The sequence below is a fragment of the Oncorhynchus mykiss genome, chromosome 7 (genome assembly GCF_057628025.1).
Source record: "Oncorhynchus mykiss isolate SJ-2025 chromosome 7, ASM5762802v1, whole genome shotgun sequence".
NCBI lineage: Eukaryota > Metazoa > Chordata > Actinopteri > Salmoniformes > Salmonidae > Oncorhynchus > Oncorhynchus mykiss.
Window position 1 is genome coordinate 37846134 of NC_143028.1, and position 22680 is coordinate 37868813.

The 22680-nt window shown below is 44.0% G+C and overlaps 1 protein-coding gene across 2 annotated transcripts in view; it reads right to left on the reverse strand.

The window, feature by feature from the left end:
• The window catches only part of LOC110527811 (ras association domain-containing protein 1), a 23492-nt gene continuing 812 nt past the window's right edge, over positions 1 to 22680 (reverse strand). The window contains exons 2-7 of one of the 2 annotated variants that reach the window (XM_021609336.3): positions 21881 to 22244; positions 11881 to 12005; positions 2052 to 2159; positions 1591 to 1882; positions 1327 to 1442; positions 1 to 1223 (exon numbers count right to left, since the gene is read on the reverse strand). In XM_021609336.3, coding sequence (XP_021465011.2) covers positions 1059 to 1223; positions 1327 to 1442; positions 1591 to 1882; positions 2052 to 2159; positions 11881 to 12005; positions 21881 to 22196 — 1122 coding nt within the window. In that variant the 5' untranslated portion in view covers positions 22197 to 22244 and the 3' untranslated portion in view covers positions 1 to 1058. Of the gene's footprint in view, positions 1224 to 1326; positions 1443 to 1590; positions 1883 to 2051; positions 2160 to 9317; positions 10227 to 11880; positions 12006 to 21880; positions 22245 to 22680 lie in introns of those variants that run through there. The other variant, XM_021609337.3, reaches the window with a different exon arrangement.

Consider the following 22680-nt stretch of genomic DNA (forward strand, 5'->3'; position numbering starts at 1 on the left):
TTTTGTGAAGGAACTTGTTTAATGTGAACAGTGCAAATCTATTATTATTATTTCAACAAATATTTGACACTGGACATATGTAGCATAAAAATGTTGAAATTGAAAAGGGGATAGTCAAGGACAGTCAAATTATTATTGCAAGAGATATAGACATATGCTGATAATATGAAACAGATTCTCAGTTCTATTATTTTGTTGTTTAACAGAGTTTTAGAACGTCACAAAGAACATACAAATATAGACAATACAAACATACAAACATTCTATAAAAAGCAACAGCTTCCTGTTCAAAGTTTCAGGACAATTCCCCTATCAATTAAATCGACCTGGGGATTGTCCTCTCAATTGACAATCACAGTGCTCCCAACACACGGGGCACTCCCACTCAGCCTCATAAAGGGAAACCAAAAAAGAGTAACATCCATCATAGTATGGATGTGCAGGAGGTATATGGAAGGCATTGGGGTCAAATGGAAACCTGGAGTACCTGGCCCATAATGTCCATCACTTATTATTCTGACTAGCATTAAGGCCTGGAGATACTGAAGCAGACGGTATCTGAATTTGTTCAACATTTGTCTGAGCTAATAGGTTGGCTTCCCTTGTATTGCTTGGCAGTAAGGGAGAGAAACAGGCCTTTTGATTTGTTACCCAAAAGCTATAAATGTTGGACCCTGCTGCCAGCAAGAATAACAGGTGATGAACATTACGAGTCGGGTAGCTTACCCAGGATAGTCAAATGGCACCTCCACAATGAGAGGAAGTACTGGACAAAGCCAGTCTCTCATCAGCCACAGTTTCACATACTCTCTCTCAACTCTCATTCTCTCTCAGGCACAACAGACTCTCTCCAGTTGTATGGCACTTCTGATTCTCTCACACTCACACGCGCTTGCCCGCTCGCTCTCATGTGCCCGCTCGCTCTCATTCGCTCTTTCATTCTCCTCCTTTGAGGGAGGTGTCGAGTTGTGTTCTCTGGGATCTTTGGATGCAGTGACTGGTCATCTTCTGATGATTGTCAGTCAGAGGTGCAGGTAGTCCCGTAGGGAAGCGGTTTCTCAGCCAGGGGTGGAACCACCAGGGGTGGGACTAGCAGCTTGGGCCTCCTGCATCCTGGTGCGGGCTAGTGCGTAGCGCTGCACTATCTGCTTGACATGCTCCTCCTCCTCACGTTGTAACATGCGAACAAAGTTCTTGAGCTCTGGCATAGAAAAGGCATCCCACTGGAAAGATAGAGGAGGGAGACGGAACATTAGTGTAAGCTGCACAATGTGAAATGACCATGTTGGTTTGAGAATGAATACCCGATGAATGCTCAATACTCACGTTGACCTCTCCAGTCTCATTCTCTTTTAACACCAAACTGAGGACTTTGTCATTGGGTCCAGCACACAGACGCAGGTGGAGTGGACGCTCGTCGTCAGACAGCTTGCGCAGGAATACTGAAATACAGGAAGAGGAAGGAGAGACCACGGAATTAAACAACAGTATGGCACCTCTTAATATTTATCAATGAGATGTCGGTGCAGAAAAAAAGAACAGCCGTGCTGCTGCAAGACCACAGACAAGAGGTGACAGAGGCGGGCTTACCTTGGTCATGGCGCTTTGTGCGCTCAAACAAAGCAAACTTTCCAGGGTTGTCCACCACGGTGAACTTCTTCAACAAGGCTTCGATGACCTCACGAGCACATGTGCGGGAGCTGATATGTAGGTGTTTGGACGTATCCTTGGGCAGGTAAAAAGAGGTGCGACGCTTAACTCCCCCAGTCTTCTTGCCCGCAGCAACCTGTGTTGCAGTACCCTTTCTTGGTGGGGGAACTGACACGGGTCGTAGCAGCTTGAACTGGACCTTTATGAAGCCAGTGTAGGAGCCATCTTTGTTCTGTTGAAAAGAATGAAAACATTTAGGAATTCATCCTCACGAAACGTATTCGTGTTGAATTGTGCAGTAATGGAGTTGAACAATAACAACATGGTAATGCAGACAGTGTTAGAGTAATTGCAATGTTACTACTTACTGCAATGGCATAAGAGCAATTGTTACTACTCACCAGGTTCATGAACAAGTTGCTGTTGATTTGAGCATTGTACTCCTTCACCTTCTGCTGGATCTCTGTGACTGACAGATCCTGCTTCTTCCCCCATTCAACCTGTTCATCCTGACCAGAGAGAAGGGAGTCAATATTTAAATTAGCCACTCAATGTTCACTCATTCGTCTTCTTAAACTGACAGTGCAAGACAAAAAAGGGAAACATTGGTGTTCTACCACCGTGTGTCAGCAGAGAGCCAAGGTTTAACGTTTTGCATGTCAAATTATGACTGTAAGAAATGTGTGATGTGGGCCTATCTAAACAAACAATCCACAACATTTTGGGTCACGGAGGGGAAACTCGATTTCAGGAGACTTGGGGAGTCAGGTTCACAGGGGTCAGAGTTCAGTAGAGCAGAGGACTAGATTGGGTTTGGTGAGAAAAGGAAGCACTAGACTGGTGTAAATCTAAATTGTCTTGAATGAGAAACAGCATTCCTACTTGTTACGGCTTATAACGAATGTGCTAAAAACAAATTACTTATATTATTTTGCAGACTGTAGCAGCCTATGCTTCACAGTGCTAACTTCCTGTAAGCTCCACACCTTCTTTCACAAAGTTATCGCTGGTTGCATCAGATTCCAAACTTCCTGTCAACGTAGCCATAGCAGTGGACCACAATGATGTCAGCACTGACCAATCCCAGTTCCTCAACTCCTCCTATCTCTGTAGAGGGAGGCATCATGAGGGAACTTGCAGCTGTTTGTGATGTCTGCAAAGGCTGTGGACTGCATTCCTTAAAGCTGTGTTTGTGTAAAAATAGCTGCCCCCCTCAGCCCCCCCCCCCTGAGAGTCAGACACAAAGCCTTCATCTGTTTTACAGTCATATCCTGTGGAGTCAGCTGCCTAATCCTCACAGAATCTCAGCCATCTTTTAGCAATTCACATTTGGCCTCCAGCATCTACAAGTTATTTAAATGTCTCCCATGGACACAGTAACCACCACAACTATGTGCTTCCTGTGTCTAATGGTCTGTCCTCGCTTCCTGTGTGAGAATGTCATTCAAGACATGTGATGCACAGAACTCTTCTTCCTGTATTAATTAAAAGGACCAGCTAGCCCAAAATGATCCTGTTGACAGTAGCTGCTTTTCAAATCAAATCCAATTTCCTGGATACAATACACATACACATGGTTAGCAGATGTTATTGTGAGTTTAGCGAAATGCTTGTCATGGGAGGGGGGAGGATCCATAGATCAATACTCAGAAATCCTCCTGGCAGGCGTTAACATCAGCACCAACATTATCTGTCCTCTGGGACAAAGTCTCAAACTCTCATTCTTCCCACAACTACATAAATCAATGTCAAGTTGTGCAAAATCAGATCAATAACCTGAATCCCAATGCAGATAGAAAGGGTGTTAAAGAGATTCTCCTGTACTTTTGTATACTTTTTAGTTCGTAATTCTGAAAGTAGTACTCACAGACCAAAAGTGGTACCCAAAAATTGCGTACTATGTCACGTGCAGATACTGTATGTGCACCACGTCATCGCTCTTTCTCTGCTGTGTGAGCATGATGTGCCTCTTGCTAGCTGTCACTCATATGGTTGAACTTGCTAGGGGGCTGGCCCATGTAAGGGACATTCTAGGGGAAATGGCGCAGCCACAGCCAGGCGCATCAGTTGGGTATGCATGCGCAAGACCAAAAATGTAAAAATGGGCTAAATTAATTCCAATCCCGATTAAAATGCCACGGCTGTTTAGCATACTGGTCGGCTGACTTTAGGACCATGCAGAGCATCACTTCAGAGAGAGAAGCTGCCAGCCTGAACACCTTTCTCTCAGAGAGCAGAAACTGTGCCAGACCGTTCATATTATACACTACATACAAAAGTATGTGGAGACCCCTTCAAATTAGTGGATTCGGCTATTTCAGCCAGACAACGTTACTAACAGGTGTATAAAATCGAGCACACAGCCATGCAATCTCCATAGACAAACATTGCAAGTAGAATGGCCTTACTGAAGAACTCAGTGACTTTCAATGTGGCACCGTGATGGGATGCTTTCCAACAAGTCAGTTCGGCAAATTTCTGCCCTGATAAAGCTGCCTTGGTCAACTGTAAGTGCCGTTATTGTGAAGTGGAAACGTCTAGGAGCAACAATGGCTCAGTCACGAAGTGGTAGACCACACAATCTAACAGAATGGGACTGTCGAGTGCTGAAGCGCATAGTGCGTAAAAATCGTCTGTCCTCAGTTGCAACACTCACTATGGATTTCCATACTGCCTTTGGAAGCCATATCAGCACAATAACTGTTCGTCGGGAGCTTCTTGAAATGGGTTTCCATGGCCGAGCAGCCAAACACGAGCCTAAGATCACCATGCACAATGCAAAGCATCGGCTGAGTGGTGTAAAGCTCGCCGCCATTGAACTCTGGAGCAGTGGAAACACGTTTTCTGGAGTGATGAATCATGCTTCACCATCTGGCAGTCCGCCGATTTGATCGATGCCAGGAGAACGCTACCTGCCTGAATGCATAGTGCCAACTGTAAAGTTTGGTGGAGGAGGAATAATGGGATAATCAAAAGATGATAAGCTTCCACCGAAAGTCAATTTAATACAATTTGCCAAAATGTGCTTTATAATTACTCATGCCTATATATAAATAAATACAAATCATTCAAAGCACTCCACCAGAGAGCATAATTTGGCCAGAGAGGATCATTAGCTTCTTTTAAAAATTAGCTGTGGATTGTTTGAAGCGCTTGTCAGGGAGCGGCGAATAGACTACCAGACAGCTGACTGTTGAGTTGCATCGGTTAGTGAAAAGCAGTTAAATAGGCCTATCGCAGTATTTCAAAAGATGATTGTAGGAAAAACATAGTTTAGAACGCGAATGGCTATTGCGGAAAAGAGAAAACAAAGAAAAGATTGATCTGTCTCGTCATCAAAATTCTCAACTCCCAATGGAGCGAACAGTAGCCTATCTTATTGGCACCCGTGGAGAACATCCCCATATTCCCGGTGAGTGCGCGCATATTCATTGGCTTTATCATTGGATCAGTACCACTGTTAACTTTTTTTGGGGGAAAAGTAATGTGATTATTAAAGGCCACATTTTTCCAGTGCAAAGAAAGGATTATAGGCCTACTCTATGTCACTACACACTCAGGCATGCATTGTTCAGTACAGTCTGTTTTGCTAACAGTGACTGAGTTATATTACTGGCCTAAATTATGACTATGCAATCTACTCGTCACAGGAATATTCGCCTCTTTTACATTAGTCTGCAGAGTTGTGGACTTGAGTCACACGACGTTAAGTTGCAAACTTGATGACTTGAAACTCAACTTGATAGAAAATAAAAACAACTTGAGACTTGACTGACTTGAGACTGATGACTTTAAATTATCTGGCCATGTTTTGTAACGGTTTTGTCACTCATTTTGTGGCGCCGAGTCTGTTGGATTACTCCCCACGCGGCCAGCGACAGTAGCCGCAACATGGTGCCTTGCAACAAGTGAACCGCAAGTGAAACGCACACTCGGCCCTCTGATTGGACCAGCAAACCTACAATCAAATTGCCTGAAATGTATAATTTACTTATGAGATTTTGATAAGGAATGTGTTTTAATAAATGATTAGAATATTACATAAGTCTGAAACCATGTGATTGTATGAAATTGATGTGAATCATTCGATTATTATAATGCATGTATGTGAGAGTAGTTTGATTATTATGATACTCTACTGTGTAATATATCCTGGAGTGTAGTTCTTAGTCAGAATCAACGTTAACAATGCGTCTAGTATTTTGATAACAGACTATCTGTCTGAGCCAGATTCGGGGCGACCTTGGCTGGGACACTGAGAACTTCCTAGTCCCAGGCCTCTCCTTATCTTAGGGGAGGGCAGGAAGACGCTATTCTCACGGACTCCCCTAGTCTTGAATGGTGGGTGGTTTGTGTGGAAGTATGTGTGTCACTACAAATTGAAGATCCTTGTACTGTGCACGTCAGAACGTTCCGTGAATAAACATTTAACTTTGGTAGACTGGGCCTCTGTCTGTTTTCGTTTCCGTCAGTATCTTACAAATCCTGATATAACAGACTGAGGGTAACATCATTTAATTGGTTAGTGAACAGGAGAATAGAATTTTCGTAACAGGTTTGCATTTGGAATATGTTTTTAAAAATTAATTATTACTGTGGTGAAAACGCACCAGAGGCGTGTCTCTCCACTTGTACTCGCCAAACTCCCGACAGTGGAGAGAACTTATTCTCTTGTTGAAATGCTTTTGTTGCTTTCTTTCACACATTTAAATGCGCATGTGGTAAATCTATATTCCATCTAATCCTACAATAATTGCTGGCGTTTCATCATTCCATCCCCGTAACGTTATTTTAACACTTAAGACATTTCTTTTTCATGTTTGATAAGATACATTTTAATTTAGCCTACCATTTCTTACCCTCTGACTGGGCGCAATGTTTATTGTGCACATGAACGTTCAAGACTCATACGGTAGAAGTTCTGTTTATTTCATTCAATGTATGGTTTGCATTGTTCTTATTTCCCGGGTTATGTCGGAGGTCCGTGTGTCTGTGTCCAATGTCTCTGTCTGTCTGGTTGTGCGTAATAGGAGTGTGCAAGCTTCAGTATGCACAGAAATAGGCTATGTGGCTTACACGGCACGCTTTTGAGTCAGTACGTCGAATAAGAGAAAATTATTGTTCCATGTACGAATGGTGATGAAATATCATTAAGTCTAAATAAGACAAATGTATGTACCAATGGATGTGGAAATGGCCTTTTACATTGTAAACCAGTTTATTGGTTCAGGGTTCGTACAGACAGTTGCAAAATTGAGACTTAAGTACCTTTCCCAAGCACTAATATTTATTTTCAAGGCTCGCCAATTTGTAATAGGTCATATTTTGCAATTGTTTCTAGTCGCCACCGGATGGCAGTATATCGCCACAACCCGTGAAAAATAAACAAGGCAAATCCAGGGGAGCAGGCGGACATAACGAGCATACATGAATCATTCTTGATTCCACTTGTTCGCAGAAGTAGGCACGATTAGAACTCAGATCATGAAGCCTTCAGAGTGTTGATCACCGCTGGGAATGCAATAATAAGTGGGTAAAATATAATTATTCAAATAAAAAGGTGCGCAAACAGCGTTTACCCTCCACTACATACCCGGTTGGGTCTGGTAAAACCCATTCATAAACATCAATATACTGCCAAGCAGGATTGGATCTACATTTGCCCAGCATTTTAGCTATCGATGTGACATTTGGCGGCATCTAAATCAGTCAGTTCTGTACCTGCATGACTGAGTGGCAGTGTGGGTGGAATGAGCGAGCTAGCCTGGCAACCAGAGCACGAAACACGTGAGGAATTAAAACTCTGTAGTCTGCCTGGAAATTTGCAAGACCAATACATTTTTCAAATATTTTTCATATGAACATATTTGATCATTTTCTGTTCTCCTCTCTTTTGAAGTACTAACTTGAGAAAATGTCAGACTTTCAAAGGTATTCCAGTAGTTGAATTTCAGAGTGCCAAATTCAAGTACTTTTAGCACCTTGTGCGAACCCTGTTGGTTGTAATTGGTCCTGGGTGGGGCCAAGTGCTTACATGTACCAGTTTGAGATCCTGTTAGACAGATTTCATTTGGTTTCTCAAGGGGAGACTGTGCAGTCTTGCCATCTACCTGTGTCCATTCAGATAGGACATGTTATGCTTAATAAAGTGGCTATTTCTTTAGGCCAATTGCCCGTGTACATTTGGTAAATGCTATATGATATGGCAATTTCAACATTGAATCACAAAGACCAGTAAATACGTCTACACTGAGCATGTCAACCTGCCTTGCCTTCTGCTGATGTCATGCCCTTACCACTGCTACAAGGTCCCTATTTTACAATGACATCATCAAAATATGTTGTAGACAAAATAATGAAGGGGGCTGTCTGGTCGCCTCAATAAATAGACAAGGATTTGTAGTTGAACAAGTCATTGGATGTATAGATGTTTACTTAATTTAAGACTTAACTTGAAAAAACATGTGACTCGACTTGCTCTTAGAACGCACAACTTGGACTTGACTCGAGACTCGAACCTTGTGACTTGCTTGTGACTTGAATAATAGTGACTTGGTCCCACTTCTGTTAGTCTGCAAATGCGATGCATTATAAAAAAAAAGGTGCAATTTTAAAAAGGCACAATAAAATAAAAATAAATGCTTCCCCAAACTTGAAACTCACGCGCCGCCTATGGATGTCAGCCATATTGTGACTTAAAAGCGTATATTATGCATCCACTTCATGTTTCCCTGTATGCACCCTTCACACCCTCTTTAGGTTTAACTGAACTCATACCACTGAGCACAGCTTCCAGAAAAACAGTTGCTTTCAAACTGGGATTTCGTGGCTGATTGGGGTTAAACAAGAATTATTCTGCTCATAGATTACGCATGTATAAACTACACATTAAAACATTCAGCCCAAAGCGGGAGGTTTGAAAAACGTATTATTCGCCAAAGTTCCAGAACGTCTTTAAATGTCCTGCAACTAGTAATTAGGCAATCACAAAATGGAAGCTACAGAACAGTCAACTAAGGAGTCACCCATTTTTACTGTGCTGATATTACTGTTTTGACTCAACTGTGTATAACATTATCTAATGTATTTATTCAAGATGCTGTAAAAATATTAGTAAATGAAACATGATCAAATGTTGCCATTCCCCTTATTAGACATAAGTAGGCTACTCATTCAAACCCTCCGGAGATGTCTGTGCAGGCTTGTGTGTGCAAGCTTTGCCAGTGTGAAGCAATGTGGGTGAAGTCATTTGTTTCTGAATGGTCCAGAGAAGAATAGTACATGACTTATGTGAGTTGTGAAACCTGAGGGGTTATCGTGGGTGTGTTCACTAAACTCTTGAGCGGTTCTCAGCATCGGGATATATGAGTCATCATTGTAATATGAGAGAAACACAGTAGATTCCAATTAACGTTTTAATAAGAGTGGTCATCATAGTTGCTACTACATCAAAATATGACGACAACTTCAGATGACCATTTTCGCGGATATGTTATTTGAAATACTCGAGTTTATGCCTATATCACGTCATAACTCTATTAGAAAGTATAATATAAAGGAAGCTACACACAAGATAGTCTAACCTATTATGCATGAACATCAGTGAAGGCGAAGGCATGAATAGCCAACATCTTATTCAACTGCTTGACAAATTGTTCTCCTCTCACCTTCTCCTTCTTGGGTTTGTGAAGGAATGATGTGCGAGCAGTGAAGTACTGCTCGAACTCTGAATCGGAGTCCCCACTGCAGTATCCGCTGCTGGTGGAGCTGCCCCACGTCTTCTCGAAGGACAGGCTTTTATCCGAACCGCTGACCGTGTCTGTCATTATCAAACTGTTACAATGTAACCAACCGTCTGGAGCGATGTTGTGTTTAGAATTCGCCCAAATGTGTCCGGTAAAAAAAAATCTAATTCGGCTTGTATATGAGCGCTGATAGGTGTCGTTTCCTGTTTAATAAAACGATTCTATCTACAAATTGTAGTATCCCACTGTAATAAACGTGTAACTACAGAAACGTTAAAACAGATAGTGTGTAAAGTAATAAGGACTGCTGGTATAGTAGGTATATCTCTGTAAACTTCGACAATGTTGTTCTAAAGCGCGTTTCTGTCGGTTTCCTGTTCAATCTGGCCACGTTTCGGTTTCTCACAACTAGCTGAGAACTGGATGATGGACCAGCCCCTGCTTTTCCATCGCTCTCCTGGTTTTGACTAGATGGGATACAGTTTTTGTCAAATTTCACTTTTCGTAGCAGGCTAGGACAATTTACGCAGCAGGTTATGATAATTTACGCAGCAGGTTAGGATAATTAGGTTAAGGTTGGAAAAGGGTTGGGTTATAGGGTTAGCTAAAATGCTAAAAACAACACCTTTTGACGTAAAGGTGACAAAAAATGGTATCCCTTCTAGCCCTTACCTTCCCTCCCCCGGCCCGCAGAGGCTCCACCCAGGCGGTTGAGATTAGAAAATACACAAAACCAGCGCAACAGGCTATGATTGGGCACTGAGGGGAAATTCCAACTCCCTAATGACATCATACCACTCCCTTCCCTGTCTGCCAACAAACAATAAAGGCGTTTGAGAAGATGAAAATCATGTGAGGATTCACATGTTAACAGAGCGTAGAGTACTCACATGATAAGAGTTTGGAGTATTCACATGGCAAATGCATGACATAAGTAGACATGTAGGCTCAGGGGTTTACAAAGAACCGCACCTCTTTATAGAAAAACATATACACTACACTACGTATTTCATTGGACCGTGTTGCTAACACTTTTTATTTGGCTCTATACTTCAGCTTTTGGATTTGAGATCAAATGTTTCGTATTTGAGGGTATTTTCATAGATATCTGTAAGGAAGCATGTATCTAGTCCCCCCATTTAAAGGTGCTATAAGTATTTGGACAAATACACTTAATGTGTAGTAAAGTAGTCAAATGTTTAATATTTGTTCCCATATTCTTAGCAGGCAATGACTACATCAAGCTTTTGACTTTACAAACTTATTGGATGCATTTGCAGTCTGTCTTGGATGCGTTTCAGATTATATTGTGCCCAATAGAAATGACTGGTAGATTTTATATTGTGTCATTTGGAGTCACTTTTATTGTAAACAAGAATAGAATATGTTTTCCGTACACTCCCGCAATAACATGGATGCTACCATGATTACAGATAATGATGAATTAATCATAAATAATGAGTGAGAAAGTTACTGAGGCATAAAATTATACCCACAAGACATGCTAACTTCTCACCATTACCAATAAAAGGGGGGGTTAGCATTTTTTTGGGGGGGGTTTAGCATTTTTTGGGGGGGGGTATGATCTTTATGCCTCCAACTTTCTCACTCATCATTATTCAAGATTCATTCATTAGCCATAATCATGGCAGCATTCACGTTCATGTAGAAGTGTTCAGAAACATCTACTCTTATTTACAATAAAAGTGACTCCAAAATGACACAATACATTATTCACCATTCAGTTCCTATTGGGCAAAACATAATCCGAAACACAATCAAAACAAACTGCAATTGCACAATCTTGATGTAGTCAATGTGTGCTAGGAATATGGGGCCAAATACAAAACTTTTGACTACTTGAATACACTATGTGGGAATTTGTCCAAATATTTATGAAAAATGTACTTTTTCAAAATGGGTGAACATGATAAAGTGCTTTAACAATAAAACATACCCTCAAATAAAAGGTGACATTCTGCACTGTCTCATATACAACATTTGATCACAAATCCAAAATGCTGGAGTACAGGGACAAATTGACTCATTTTAGCATCATTGTCCAAACAAATACAGAGGGGAGTGTAGATCCAACAAGAACAACTAAAAGTGATGCCCCATGCTACTGTATCTAAAGGAAATGGTGAGAGAGGACCTGAACTGAAAGGACCCTATGCATTATTTCCAGGGGGATGGGATAGAAAGGAAGAGGTGTGTTTACAAGTGAGTATGTAGACACCATGTCACCACAGTGTGGCCTAGAAGATAGTGGATAGATAGTGGTCATGACACATGACATGGCCAGTGAATTATTCTTACAAAATATATATATATATTAGCCCGTCATTATAAATATGAATTTGTTCTTAACTGACTTGCCTAGTTAAATAAAGGTGGCATAAAATGGCCGGTGAATGAGGGTGAGAGTACAGAGAACACATAATGACATGCATGTACAGTCTGTATCGGATCATGAGGTTCTTACCACATCTGTATCGGTCTCCATGGTGTGTTCCATAACACATGTTTGTTCAACTATGGAGCTACCATCCAAATTGCAATCTAATTGGATAACAGCTCGACATCTGTAGTGACACGTGAATCTGCAATCTGTGAGAAAAGAGAAGTGAATGATAAACAGGATTTAATAGAATAGATCATGGGTTGCAATTAAAGTTGGGGCTCGTCCACCAGGGCTCTACATTTTGTAAGGCCACGGTCTACGAATAGATCAGCCGTGATGACACACAGATGTAAGGAAAGATTGACTATAAAAAAAAGTGGCACCCACTGGCTCAGAAACATCCATTTCGTAGTTTTGGGTCATCCCTCCCGTTCCATCCCTCCAGCTTTGGGACATTTTGGATTTCTAAATTGTCTGCTGTCCTCCACTGGCCACAGTGAGTCATTACACATTTGACAGAGAACAAAACTTGTCACTGACGTATTTGACTTCAATTTGGTCACAAACAGGACATCATTAGAAAAGTATTGCTAGAACGTAGAGTGATGATTGTACAAATAAAACAGCTGTATATTAATGTAAGGAGATTCATGTAAAGGAGAGATTTTACCAGCATATTCCAATACGCTTCAGACATTTATCTCCCCACAAATCTAATGGTCACACATTACAAGTAGTGAAACATTAACATCCTGCCTGAATGTAATTGGTGTAATATAGCCAACTGCAGGTGTAAGTTGTTGCCCAAGGGCTCTTACAGCTTAGATCTAGTTAGTTCCCTGTATGGCCAGAGGAAAGGAAGTTTATAGTGAAACTTTAAAGACTATGCAAGAGGAAAGCAGTGCTGGATACCAACAAACCGACAGCACCAATACAAAGAGACAACAAACCACTAGAACCATCTCAACGTCCTCATAAATAGACTGCCGCCCACTGCTGATTGAATCTGTGAGTCTTGTTTTGACAAATACCCCAGAGCTAAAACTGGGTCTGGGATTTCCAGGCAAGCGGTTTGGTTCTCAGCTAGTTCTTTGCTGCTGGAAAGGATAATGTACCTATTTGCAATGACTCCTCATTAAAGCCTATTCAGGTCTAATGAATACTGTGTCCTGTGAATGGAGCCAGTGACACAAAAAGCCCATTTAGTTCAGTTGAGAAACAATGAACCAAAGCTATACGGCCTGGCACACACGTAAACAAACACAAATATGGCCTATGCACAAACAGGCTATATAATACCTTGAAAGACAATCTCATAGCCCTAGTTAAACCTTACAACACTCACACACATACAATTTCAGAAAAAAGGCTACGGTTTGGGTTGTGCCCTGCATTACACAAATATCAAAATACACATTATATACCTTCAGAGGTACACATTGGATCTCACAAGGTACTGTTTGGTACCTTTTAGGGTAAATGTGCAGATAGATAATCTAGTATAATGGTAAACATTTTTACATAATATTTGGAATATAAAGGTATGATCATAAGCTTAGTGGGGCCATAACATCCAGTTAGTTATTTTTGGCCACCCGTGAGCTGAAGTTTTGTACCAGTTTAAGTGGACTGTGGTTATGTTAGTTAAAGGTTTAGTATGTCCGTTGCCACTTCTAAAGTCTTTATAAAAGGCTTACATAAGAGCATGTGACAATAAAGATCTGTAATTAATATTTTAGCCATCTTAAAGATACATTCCGGAGTATCGAAAACAACCTCGTTATTTTCTTAAACCTCCCGTTTTGGACTCGACGAGTCAGTGTATGGCTCATACATGCATAGTAAACCATCTGCAGTTGCTACATTCTAACCTACCATTATCTAGTCCACAAGATACGTGCTCGTTCATGTCATGTAGTGAGTGCACGATCTGAAGCGAGTAGGATTGCCTGGCTACTTAGACCTTACCGTGAGTTATTTTCATAAGGGACAATACATAGAATACGTCAATCAAATCCTCCCATCCTAAATTAGAAAACATAAAAATAATTTGATCTATTAGATGCCGGTTGTAGTTTCATTTCTCTTTTTCAATAACCTAGTAAGCAGAAGTAAGCAGAAAATTATGTGCGCTAAAGATGGCGTCGTAGCCTGACAAATATATTAGAAAGCAATTGTCAACCTGATCAGAAACACTATGCTCCCCATCATCTCCTAAATGAAATCCCTGGTGTATTTTCTTAGTCTTTTGAGCGATATATAAAAACATTCTAAGGTTTTAACCAGGCGCGAATCACAGACAACACACATATCGGTGATGCGCTAGAGAAATGTATATGGAAACTTTCACCCACTTTCTTTTTAGTTAAGAAAATATAGCCCAAACTTTCTGTTGTTTCAACCATCCATCCCAATCAAATAGTTTCATATGTCTTTCCACCGTTTGTCCTTATATGTGCACACAGCAGGTATTCCATGATATGGGGTATAATCTAAAACTGCAGTTGATTGCCAGCTATCATTATTCATCACGAAGACAAATACTGGCCTATATATAATCATTAAACGACTTTAAAGGTGTAGGTCATTTGATGCAAACATATACTGTAAGTAGGTTATAACTTTTCCATTGTATAAATTACATTATCACAATCACTTGCTTGTCATACTAGTCTGTACAACAACGGGAATTAGCCACAACCAAGCTCCGAGGGACAATGTTGATTGGCAGGTGGAATTATGTCCAATGAGGTTGCAAGTTTAAAGTGGGAGGTGGGATCAGATTGGCACAGCATTGTCCAATGAGGTTGTGGGGTGAGGCCAAGCATGTGCACAGCTCATGAACACCCATAGTTAAAAAAAAAAAAGGATCTTTGTGCAAGTACACAACTTTCAGGGACCAATTTTGGCTTGTGAGCGCTAATTTCAGAACTACTGGCTAAAAAGTATACAACAGTATCTGAGAATCTCTTTAACCCAACACTGAGCGGCCTTGTCAATGGTTAAGGCATTGGCTTGACAGTTACTGGACCCAGGTTCAAGACTTGGTTGAGGCTACCCCCAAATTTGCTACATTGGTGTCAGAAGTGGGAATGATGGAGAGAAGTGAACACATGAGGCACTTGGTATAGAGAAGAGGTACATTTTGGCCACTTAAAAGGAACAAATGGCCTTGTCACTGTGGTGGTACCCTAAAAAAAAGTGTATATTTACCTTTTGGCTCTTTTAATGGGACAAACTGCAAGGGTACAATTATGTACCTATAACTAATGGTACAATCAATGGACGTACCTTACAGGGTACCACTATGTTGACAAGAGTTTGTACCCCTTTAAGTACAATTCTGTACCTTTATTCTGAGAGTATAGGCCTACAGACATGTATGCAGACATGCAACTGTAAAGCACGTCACGTTTGCTTGCTTAGTGAATCTCCCGATTCGGTCCATACCTGGCGCGAACCAGGGACATCTGCCTCAAACACACGTGACCGTCCTCCCTCAAGCGTCTTAGCCGATCATGCCACCTCAAAAGCTAGCTAATGAGTCGAGCGAATTAAGGCTGAGGAGTACAGTAAATTGCACGTGCTACACAATCATAAATCACGACATGCACTCACGCACACATACATGTCAGTGGAGGCTCCTCAGAGGAGGAAGGGGAGGACCATCCTTCTCAGTGAATTTCATAAAAATAGTCAACAATTAAAAAACATGATCCTTTTTAGATAAAACTATACTAAATATATTCACGTCACCAAATAAATGATTAAAACACACTGTTTTGAAATGAAGGTCTACAGTAGCCTCAACATCACTCTGTAGTGTAGCACCAAGGTGTTGCCGGAGAACAGCTAGCTTCTGTCCTCCTCTGGGTACATTGACTTCAATACAAAACTTTGGAAGCTCATCGTTCTCACCCCCTTCCTGTTAAGGTGCGTGAATGAGGACCCAAAAGCGAATTAACGTAAACAGAGCTTCTTTAATAACAAAACAAACGTAGGCTCAGATGGACCGGCAGATTCCGACAGGACAGGACAAGGTTGCAGCAAACATGACGATAGTCTGGTTCAGGCATGAAACACAAACAAGAATCCGACAAAGACAGGAGCAGAAACAGAGAGAGATATAGAGGACTAATCAGAGGGAAAAAGGGAACAGGTGGGAAAAGGGGTGACGAGGTAGTTAGGAGGAGACAAGGCACAGCTGGGGGAAAGAGGGGGAGAAAAGGTAACCTAACACGACCAGCAGAGGGAGACAGGGTGAAGAGAAAGGACAGAAACAAGACACAACATGACAGTACATGACAGTACCCCCCCACTCACCGAGCGCCTCCTGGCGCACTCGAGGAGGAAACCTGGCGGCAACGGAGGAAATCATCGATCAGCGCACGGTCCAGCACGTCCCGAGAGGGAACCCAACTCCTCTCCTCAGGACCGTACCCCTCCCAATCTACTAGGTACTGATGACCACGGCCCCGAGGACGCATGTCCAAAATCCTACGGACCCTGTAGATGGGTGCGCCCTCGACAAGGATGGGGGGGGGGGGGGGGAAGACGAGCGGGGGCGCGAAGAACGGGCTTGACACAGGAGACATGGAAGACCGGGTGGACGCGACGAAGATATCGCGGAAGAAGAAGTCGAACTGCGACAGGATTAATGATCCGAGAAATACGGAACGGACCAATGAACCGCGGGGTCAACTTGCGAGACGCGGTCTTAAGGGGAAGGTTCTGAGTGGAGAGCCAAACTCTCTGACCGCGACAATATCTAGGACTCTTAGTTCTACGCTTATTAGCAGCCCTCACAGTCTGCGCCCTATAACGGCAAAGTGCAGACCTGACCCTCTTCCAGGTGCGCTCGCAACGTTGGACAAAAGCCTGAGCGGACGGGACGCTGGACTCGGCGAACTGAGATGAGAACAGCGGAGGCTGGTACCCGAGGCTACTCTGAAAAGGAGATAGCCCGGTCGCAGACGAAGGAAGCGAGTTGTGGGCGTATTCTGCCCAGGGGAGCTGTTCTGACCAAGACGCAGGGTTGCGAAAAGAAAGACTGCGTAAGATGCGACCAATAGTCTGATTGGCCCGTTCTGCTTGACCGTTAGACTGGGGGTGAAAGCCGGAAGAGAGACTGACGGAAGCCCCAATCAAACGGCAAAACTCCCTCCAAAATTGAGACGTGAATTGCGGACCTCTGTCCGAAACGACGTCTGACGGAAGGCCATGAATTCTGAAAACATTCTCGATGATGATTTGTGCCGTCTCTTTAGCAGAAGGAAGCTTAGCAAGGGGAATAAAATGAGCCACCTTAGAGAACCTGTCGACAACCGTAAGAATAACAGTCTTCCCCGCTGACGAAGGCAGTCCGGTGACAAAATCTAAGGCGATGTGAGACCACGGTCGAGAGGGAATGGGAAGCGGCCTGAGACGGCCGGCAGGAGGGGAGTTACCGGACTTAGTCTGCGCGCAGACCGAACAAGCAGCCACGAAGCGACGCGTGTCATGCTCCCGGGTGGGCCACCAAAAACGCTGGCGAATGGAAGCAAGCGTACCCCGAACGCCAGGGTGGCCGGCTAACTTGGCAGAGTGAGCCCACTGAAGAACGGCCAGACGAGTAGGAACGGGAACGAAAAGAAGGTTCCTAGGACAAGCGCGCGGCGACGGAGTTTGAGTGAGTGCTTGCTTTACCTGCCTCTCAATTCCCCAGACAGTCAACCCGACAACACGCCCCTCAGGGAGAATCCCCTCGGGGTCAGTGGAGGCTACTGAAGAACTGAAGAGACGAGATAAAGCATCAGGCTTGGTGTTCTTAGAGCCCGGACGATAAGAAATCACGAACTCGAAACGAGCGAAAAACAGCGCCCAGCGCGCCTGACGCGCATTAAGTCGTTTGGCAGAACGGATGTACTCAAGGTTCCTATGGTCAGTCCAAACGACAAAAGGAACGGTCGCCCCCTCCAACCACTGTCGCCATTCGCCTAGGGCTAAGCGGATGGCGAGCAGTTCGCGGTTTCCCACATCATAGTTACGTTCCGACGGCGACAGGCGATGAGAAAAATACGCGCAAGGGTGGACCTTGTCGTCAGAGAGGGAGCGCTGAGAAAGAATGGCTCCCACGCCCACCTCTGACGCGTCAACCTCGACAACGAACTGTCTAGTGACGTCAGGTGTAACAAGGATAGGTGCGGATGTAAAACGATTCTTGAGGAGATCAAAAGCTCCCTGGGCGGAAACAGACCACTTAAAGCACGTCTTGACAGAAGTAAGGGCTGTGAGAGGAGCTGCCACCTGACCGAAATTACGGATGAAACGACGATAGAAGTTCGCGAAGCCGAGAAAGCGCTGCAGCTCGACGCGTGACTTAGGGACGGGCCAATCAATGACAGCTTGGACCTTAGCGGGATCCATCTTAATGCCTTCAGCGGAAATAACAGAACCGAGAAATGTGACGGAGGAGGCATGAAAAGAGCACTTCTCAGCCTTCACAAAAAGACAATTCTCTAAAAGGCGCTGGAGGACACGTCGAACGTGCTGAACATGAATCTGGAGTGACGGTGAAAAAATCAGGATATCGTCAAGGTAAACGAAAACAAAGATGTTCAGCATGTCTCTCAGGACATCATTGACTAATGCCTGAAAGACAGCTGGAGCGTTAGCGAGGCCGAAAGGAAGAACCCGGTATTCAAAGTGCCCTAACGGAGTGTTAAACGCCGTCTTCCACTCGTCCCCCTCCCTGATGCGCACGAGATGGTAAGCGTTACGAAGGTCCAACTTAGTGAAAAACCTGGCTCCCTGCAGGATCTCGAAGGCTGAAGACATAAGAGGAAGCGGATAACGATTCTTCACTGTTATGTCATTCAGCCCTCGATAATCTATGCAGGGGCGCAGGGACCCGTCCTTCTTCTTAACAAAAAAAAACCCCGCTCCGGCGGGAGAGGAGGAGGGGACTATGGTACCGGCGGCAAGAGCTACAGACAAATAATCTTCGAGAGCCTTACGTTCGGGAGCCGACAGAGAGTATAGTCTACCCCGGGGGGGAGTGGTTCCCGGAAGGAGATCAATACTACAATCATACGACCGGTGTGGAGGAAGAGAGGTGGCCCTGGACCGACTGAACACCGTGCGCAGATCGTGATATTCCTCCGGCACCCCTGTCAAATCACCAGGCTCCTCCTGTGAAGAAGAGACAGAGGAAACAGGAGGGATAGCAGACATTAAACATTTCACATGACAAGAGACGTTCCAGGAGAGGATAGAATTACTAGACCAATTAATGGAAGGATTATGACAAACTAGCCAGGGATGGCCCAAAACAACAGGTGTAAAAGGTGAACGAAAAATTTAAAAAGAAATGGTTTCGCTATGATTACCAGAAACAGTGAGGGTTAAAGGTAGCGTCTCACGCTGAATCCTGGGGAGAGGACTACCATCCAGGGCGAACAAGGCCGTGGACTCCCTTAACTGTCTGAGAGGAATGTCATGTTCCCGAGCCCAGGTCTCGTCCATAAAACAGCCCTCCGCCCCAGAGTCTATTAAGGCACTGCAGGAAGCTGACGAACCGGTCCAGCGTAGATGGACCGACAAGGTAGTGCAGGATCTTGAAGGAGAGACAGGAGTAGTAGCGCTCACCAGTAGCCCTCCGCTTACTGATGAGCTCTGGCTTTTACTGGACATGAAGTGACAAAATGACCAGCAGAACCGCAATAGAGACAGAGGCGGTTGGTGATTCTCCGTTCCCTCTCCTTAGTCGAGATGCGGATACCTCCCAGCTGCATAGGCTCAGCACCCGAGCCGGCAGAGGAAGATGGTAGTGATGCGGAGAGGGGGGCAACGGAGAACGCGAGCTCCTTTCCACGAGCTCGGTGACGAAGATCAACCCGTCGCTCAATGCGAATAGCGAGTTCAATCAAGGAATCCACGCTGGAAGGAACCTCCCGGGAGAGAATCTCATCCTTTACCTCTGCGCGGAGACCCTCCAGAAAACGAGCGAGCAAAGCCGACTCGTTCCAGCCACTGGAGGCAGCAAGAGTGCGAAACTCAATAGAGTAGTCTGTTATGGATCGATTACCTTGACATAGGGAAGACAGGGCCCTGGAAGCCTCCTCCCCAAAAACAGATCGATCAAAAACCCGTATCATCTCCTCCTTAAAGTCCTGATACTGGTTAGTACACTCAGCCCTTGCCTCCCAGATTGCCGTGCCCCACTCACGAGCCCGTCCAGTAAGGAGAGATATGACGTAGGCGACACGAGCAGTGCTCCTGGAGTAAGTGTTGGGCTGGAGAGAAAACACAATATCACACTGGGTGAGGAACGAGCGGCATTCAGTGGGCTCCCCAGAGTAACACGGCGGGTTATTGATTCTGGGCTCCGGAGATTCGAAAGCCCTGGAAGTGGCCGGTGGATCGAGGCGGAGATGGTGAACCTGTTCTGTGAGGTTGGAGACTTGGGTGGCCAGGGTCTCAACGGCATGTCGAGCAGCAGACAATTCCTGCTCGTGTCTGCCTAGCATCGCTCCCTGGATCTCGACGGCTGAGTGGAGAGGATCCGAAGTCGCTGGGTCCATTCTTGGTCGGATTCTTCTGTTAAGGTGCGTGAATGAGGACCCAAAAGCGAATTAACGTAAACAGAGCTTCTTTAATAACAAAACAAACGTAGGCTCAGATGGACCGGCAGATTCCGACAGGACAGGACAAGGTTGCAGCAAACATGACGATAGTCTGGTTCAGGCATGAAACACAAACAAGAATCCGACAAAGACAGGAGCAGAAACAGAGAGAGATATAGAGGACTAATCAGAGGGAAAAAGGGAACAGGTGGGAAAAGGGGTGACGAGGTAGTTAGGAGGAGACAAGGCACAGCTGGGGGAAAGAGGGGGAGAAAAGGTAACCTAACACGACCAGCAGAGGGAGACAGGGTGAAGAGAAAGGACAGAAACAAGACACAACATGACAGTACATGACACTTCCATAGAATTGCAAAGTAATTATGACAACTTCCGGAGAGTGTCCTCCAATCTATCAGAGCTCTTGCAGCATGAACTGACATGTTGTCCACCCAATCAAAATATCAGAGAATTAATCTAGTACTGAAAGCATAAGCTACAACTAGCTAGCACTGCAATGCATAAAATGTGGTGAGTAGTTGACTCAGAGAGAGAGAAACACAATAGTTGAACGGTTTTGAACAAATTAATTTCTTCCAAAATTAAGGAGAAGCAAGAGAGAGAGAGTTATATTTTTTTACTTTCACTTAGCTAGCAAATGCAGCTACCTAGTTTAGTCTACTCGAACACCTGGCTCAAACAGAGAGGGATGCTATGTTAGCTAGCTGGCTATGGCTATGGCTAACACTGAAACTCTTCCAAGTCAAGGTAAGCTTTTGGTATAAATGTATTGCCACCGGGGCCCGCCGGTGTAACTGCTAAACTGCACACTGTATTGAATGATTGTAGCGGGTTTACAAATGCGTTAGTTCTAGTAGCTTTGTTGACTATGATGTGACAATGACGTAGGCTGTGTGTAGTTGTGTAGTGGTTAGCGGTCATGATATGAAGGTGTGGCTTGGAAAGGTTTTTCCGCCTGGTCACAGACAGCTGTTGTGTTGTGCACTGAAGTGCACAAGCGCAGGGAAAAGGTGAGAGGAGCAGAACGTGTAGATAGTTGTGAGAAGGAATTATTTATACAACGAGCAAAGTGATCATGATGTTTTTTTGTGGCTGCTATGAAAGTGAACTGTGTTTGCATGTGATCAGGGTTGTATTCATTCCACCGATTCTGATTACACCCTAGATCAGCTAGATGTTGTAAACGTACATACATAGGATAGGTTGTAGCAACCTCATGATGGGTACAGGGGAACATTTTAGTATCATGTAGTAGCCTAAACCTAAATCGATGTTACATTGAGCTGGGTGAATGGAATATGAATGGCAGTCATCCAATACTCTGTAATAGAAAGAAGGCCATGCTCATTAAAAAAAATTATCCTCCTCCCTCATCTTAGAAGTCACCGACCGCCACTAATACATGCAATCATAATCATGCACTCACACACAAGTAAATCCTTTGCAGCAGGCAGACTCACTGGCACAGCGCAGGCTCTGTTTGTACAGGCCCCAGATGAAGCCTCCACACAGGTCACACCAGGTGGGCTGGGCATGGCTGCAGGGCTGGAAGTCATGTCCCTCTCCCCTCTCATCTGTGAGCAGTAAGTCCAGGCTATCCCCCAGCAGTCTGATGATGCCCACCCGATTGAGCAGCTCTGGGACCTTCCCTGGGCTGATCCGCAGAGCATTGGCCCGCTCCAGGCGAGGTGGTGAGCGAGGCACCTCACAGCTGGTCAGCTCTATCGGGTCATGGAGCTTCAGCTCACGGAGCTCAATGAACTCACCCCAAGACATTCTGTCAGTCACAGCTTCAGTTCCTTCTTCACACAAAGGCAATCACACCTGTGACCAAAACATTTTTTTTTACATTTTAGCTTTATTTAACCAGGTAGGCCAGTTGAGAACAAGTTCTCATTTACAACTGCGACCTGGCCAAGATAAAGCAAAGCAGTGTGACACAAACTACACAGAGTTACACATGGGATAAACAAACGTACAGTCAATAACACAATAGAAAAGTCTATATACAGTGTGTGCAAATGTAGTAAAATTAGGGAGGCACGGCAATAAATAGGCCATAGTGGCAAAATGCACAACCTCAATCCAAGATCACCCATAATGAAGCACCAACTCAAGGACATAGGCCTTCACTACAGTACAGTTTTAGCCGTAAATTGTGGAGAGAACTAAACAATACAGCTATGTATTCCTTCACTATTATTAAAACCATGGTTTGAACAAAATACTTTTGCCTATTGTGTACTGAGTATGAATGAAT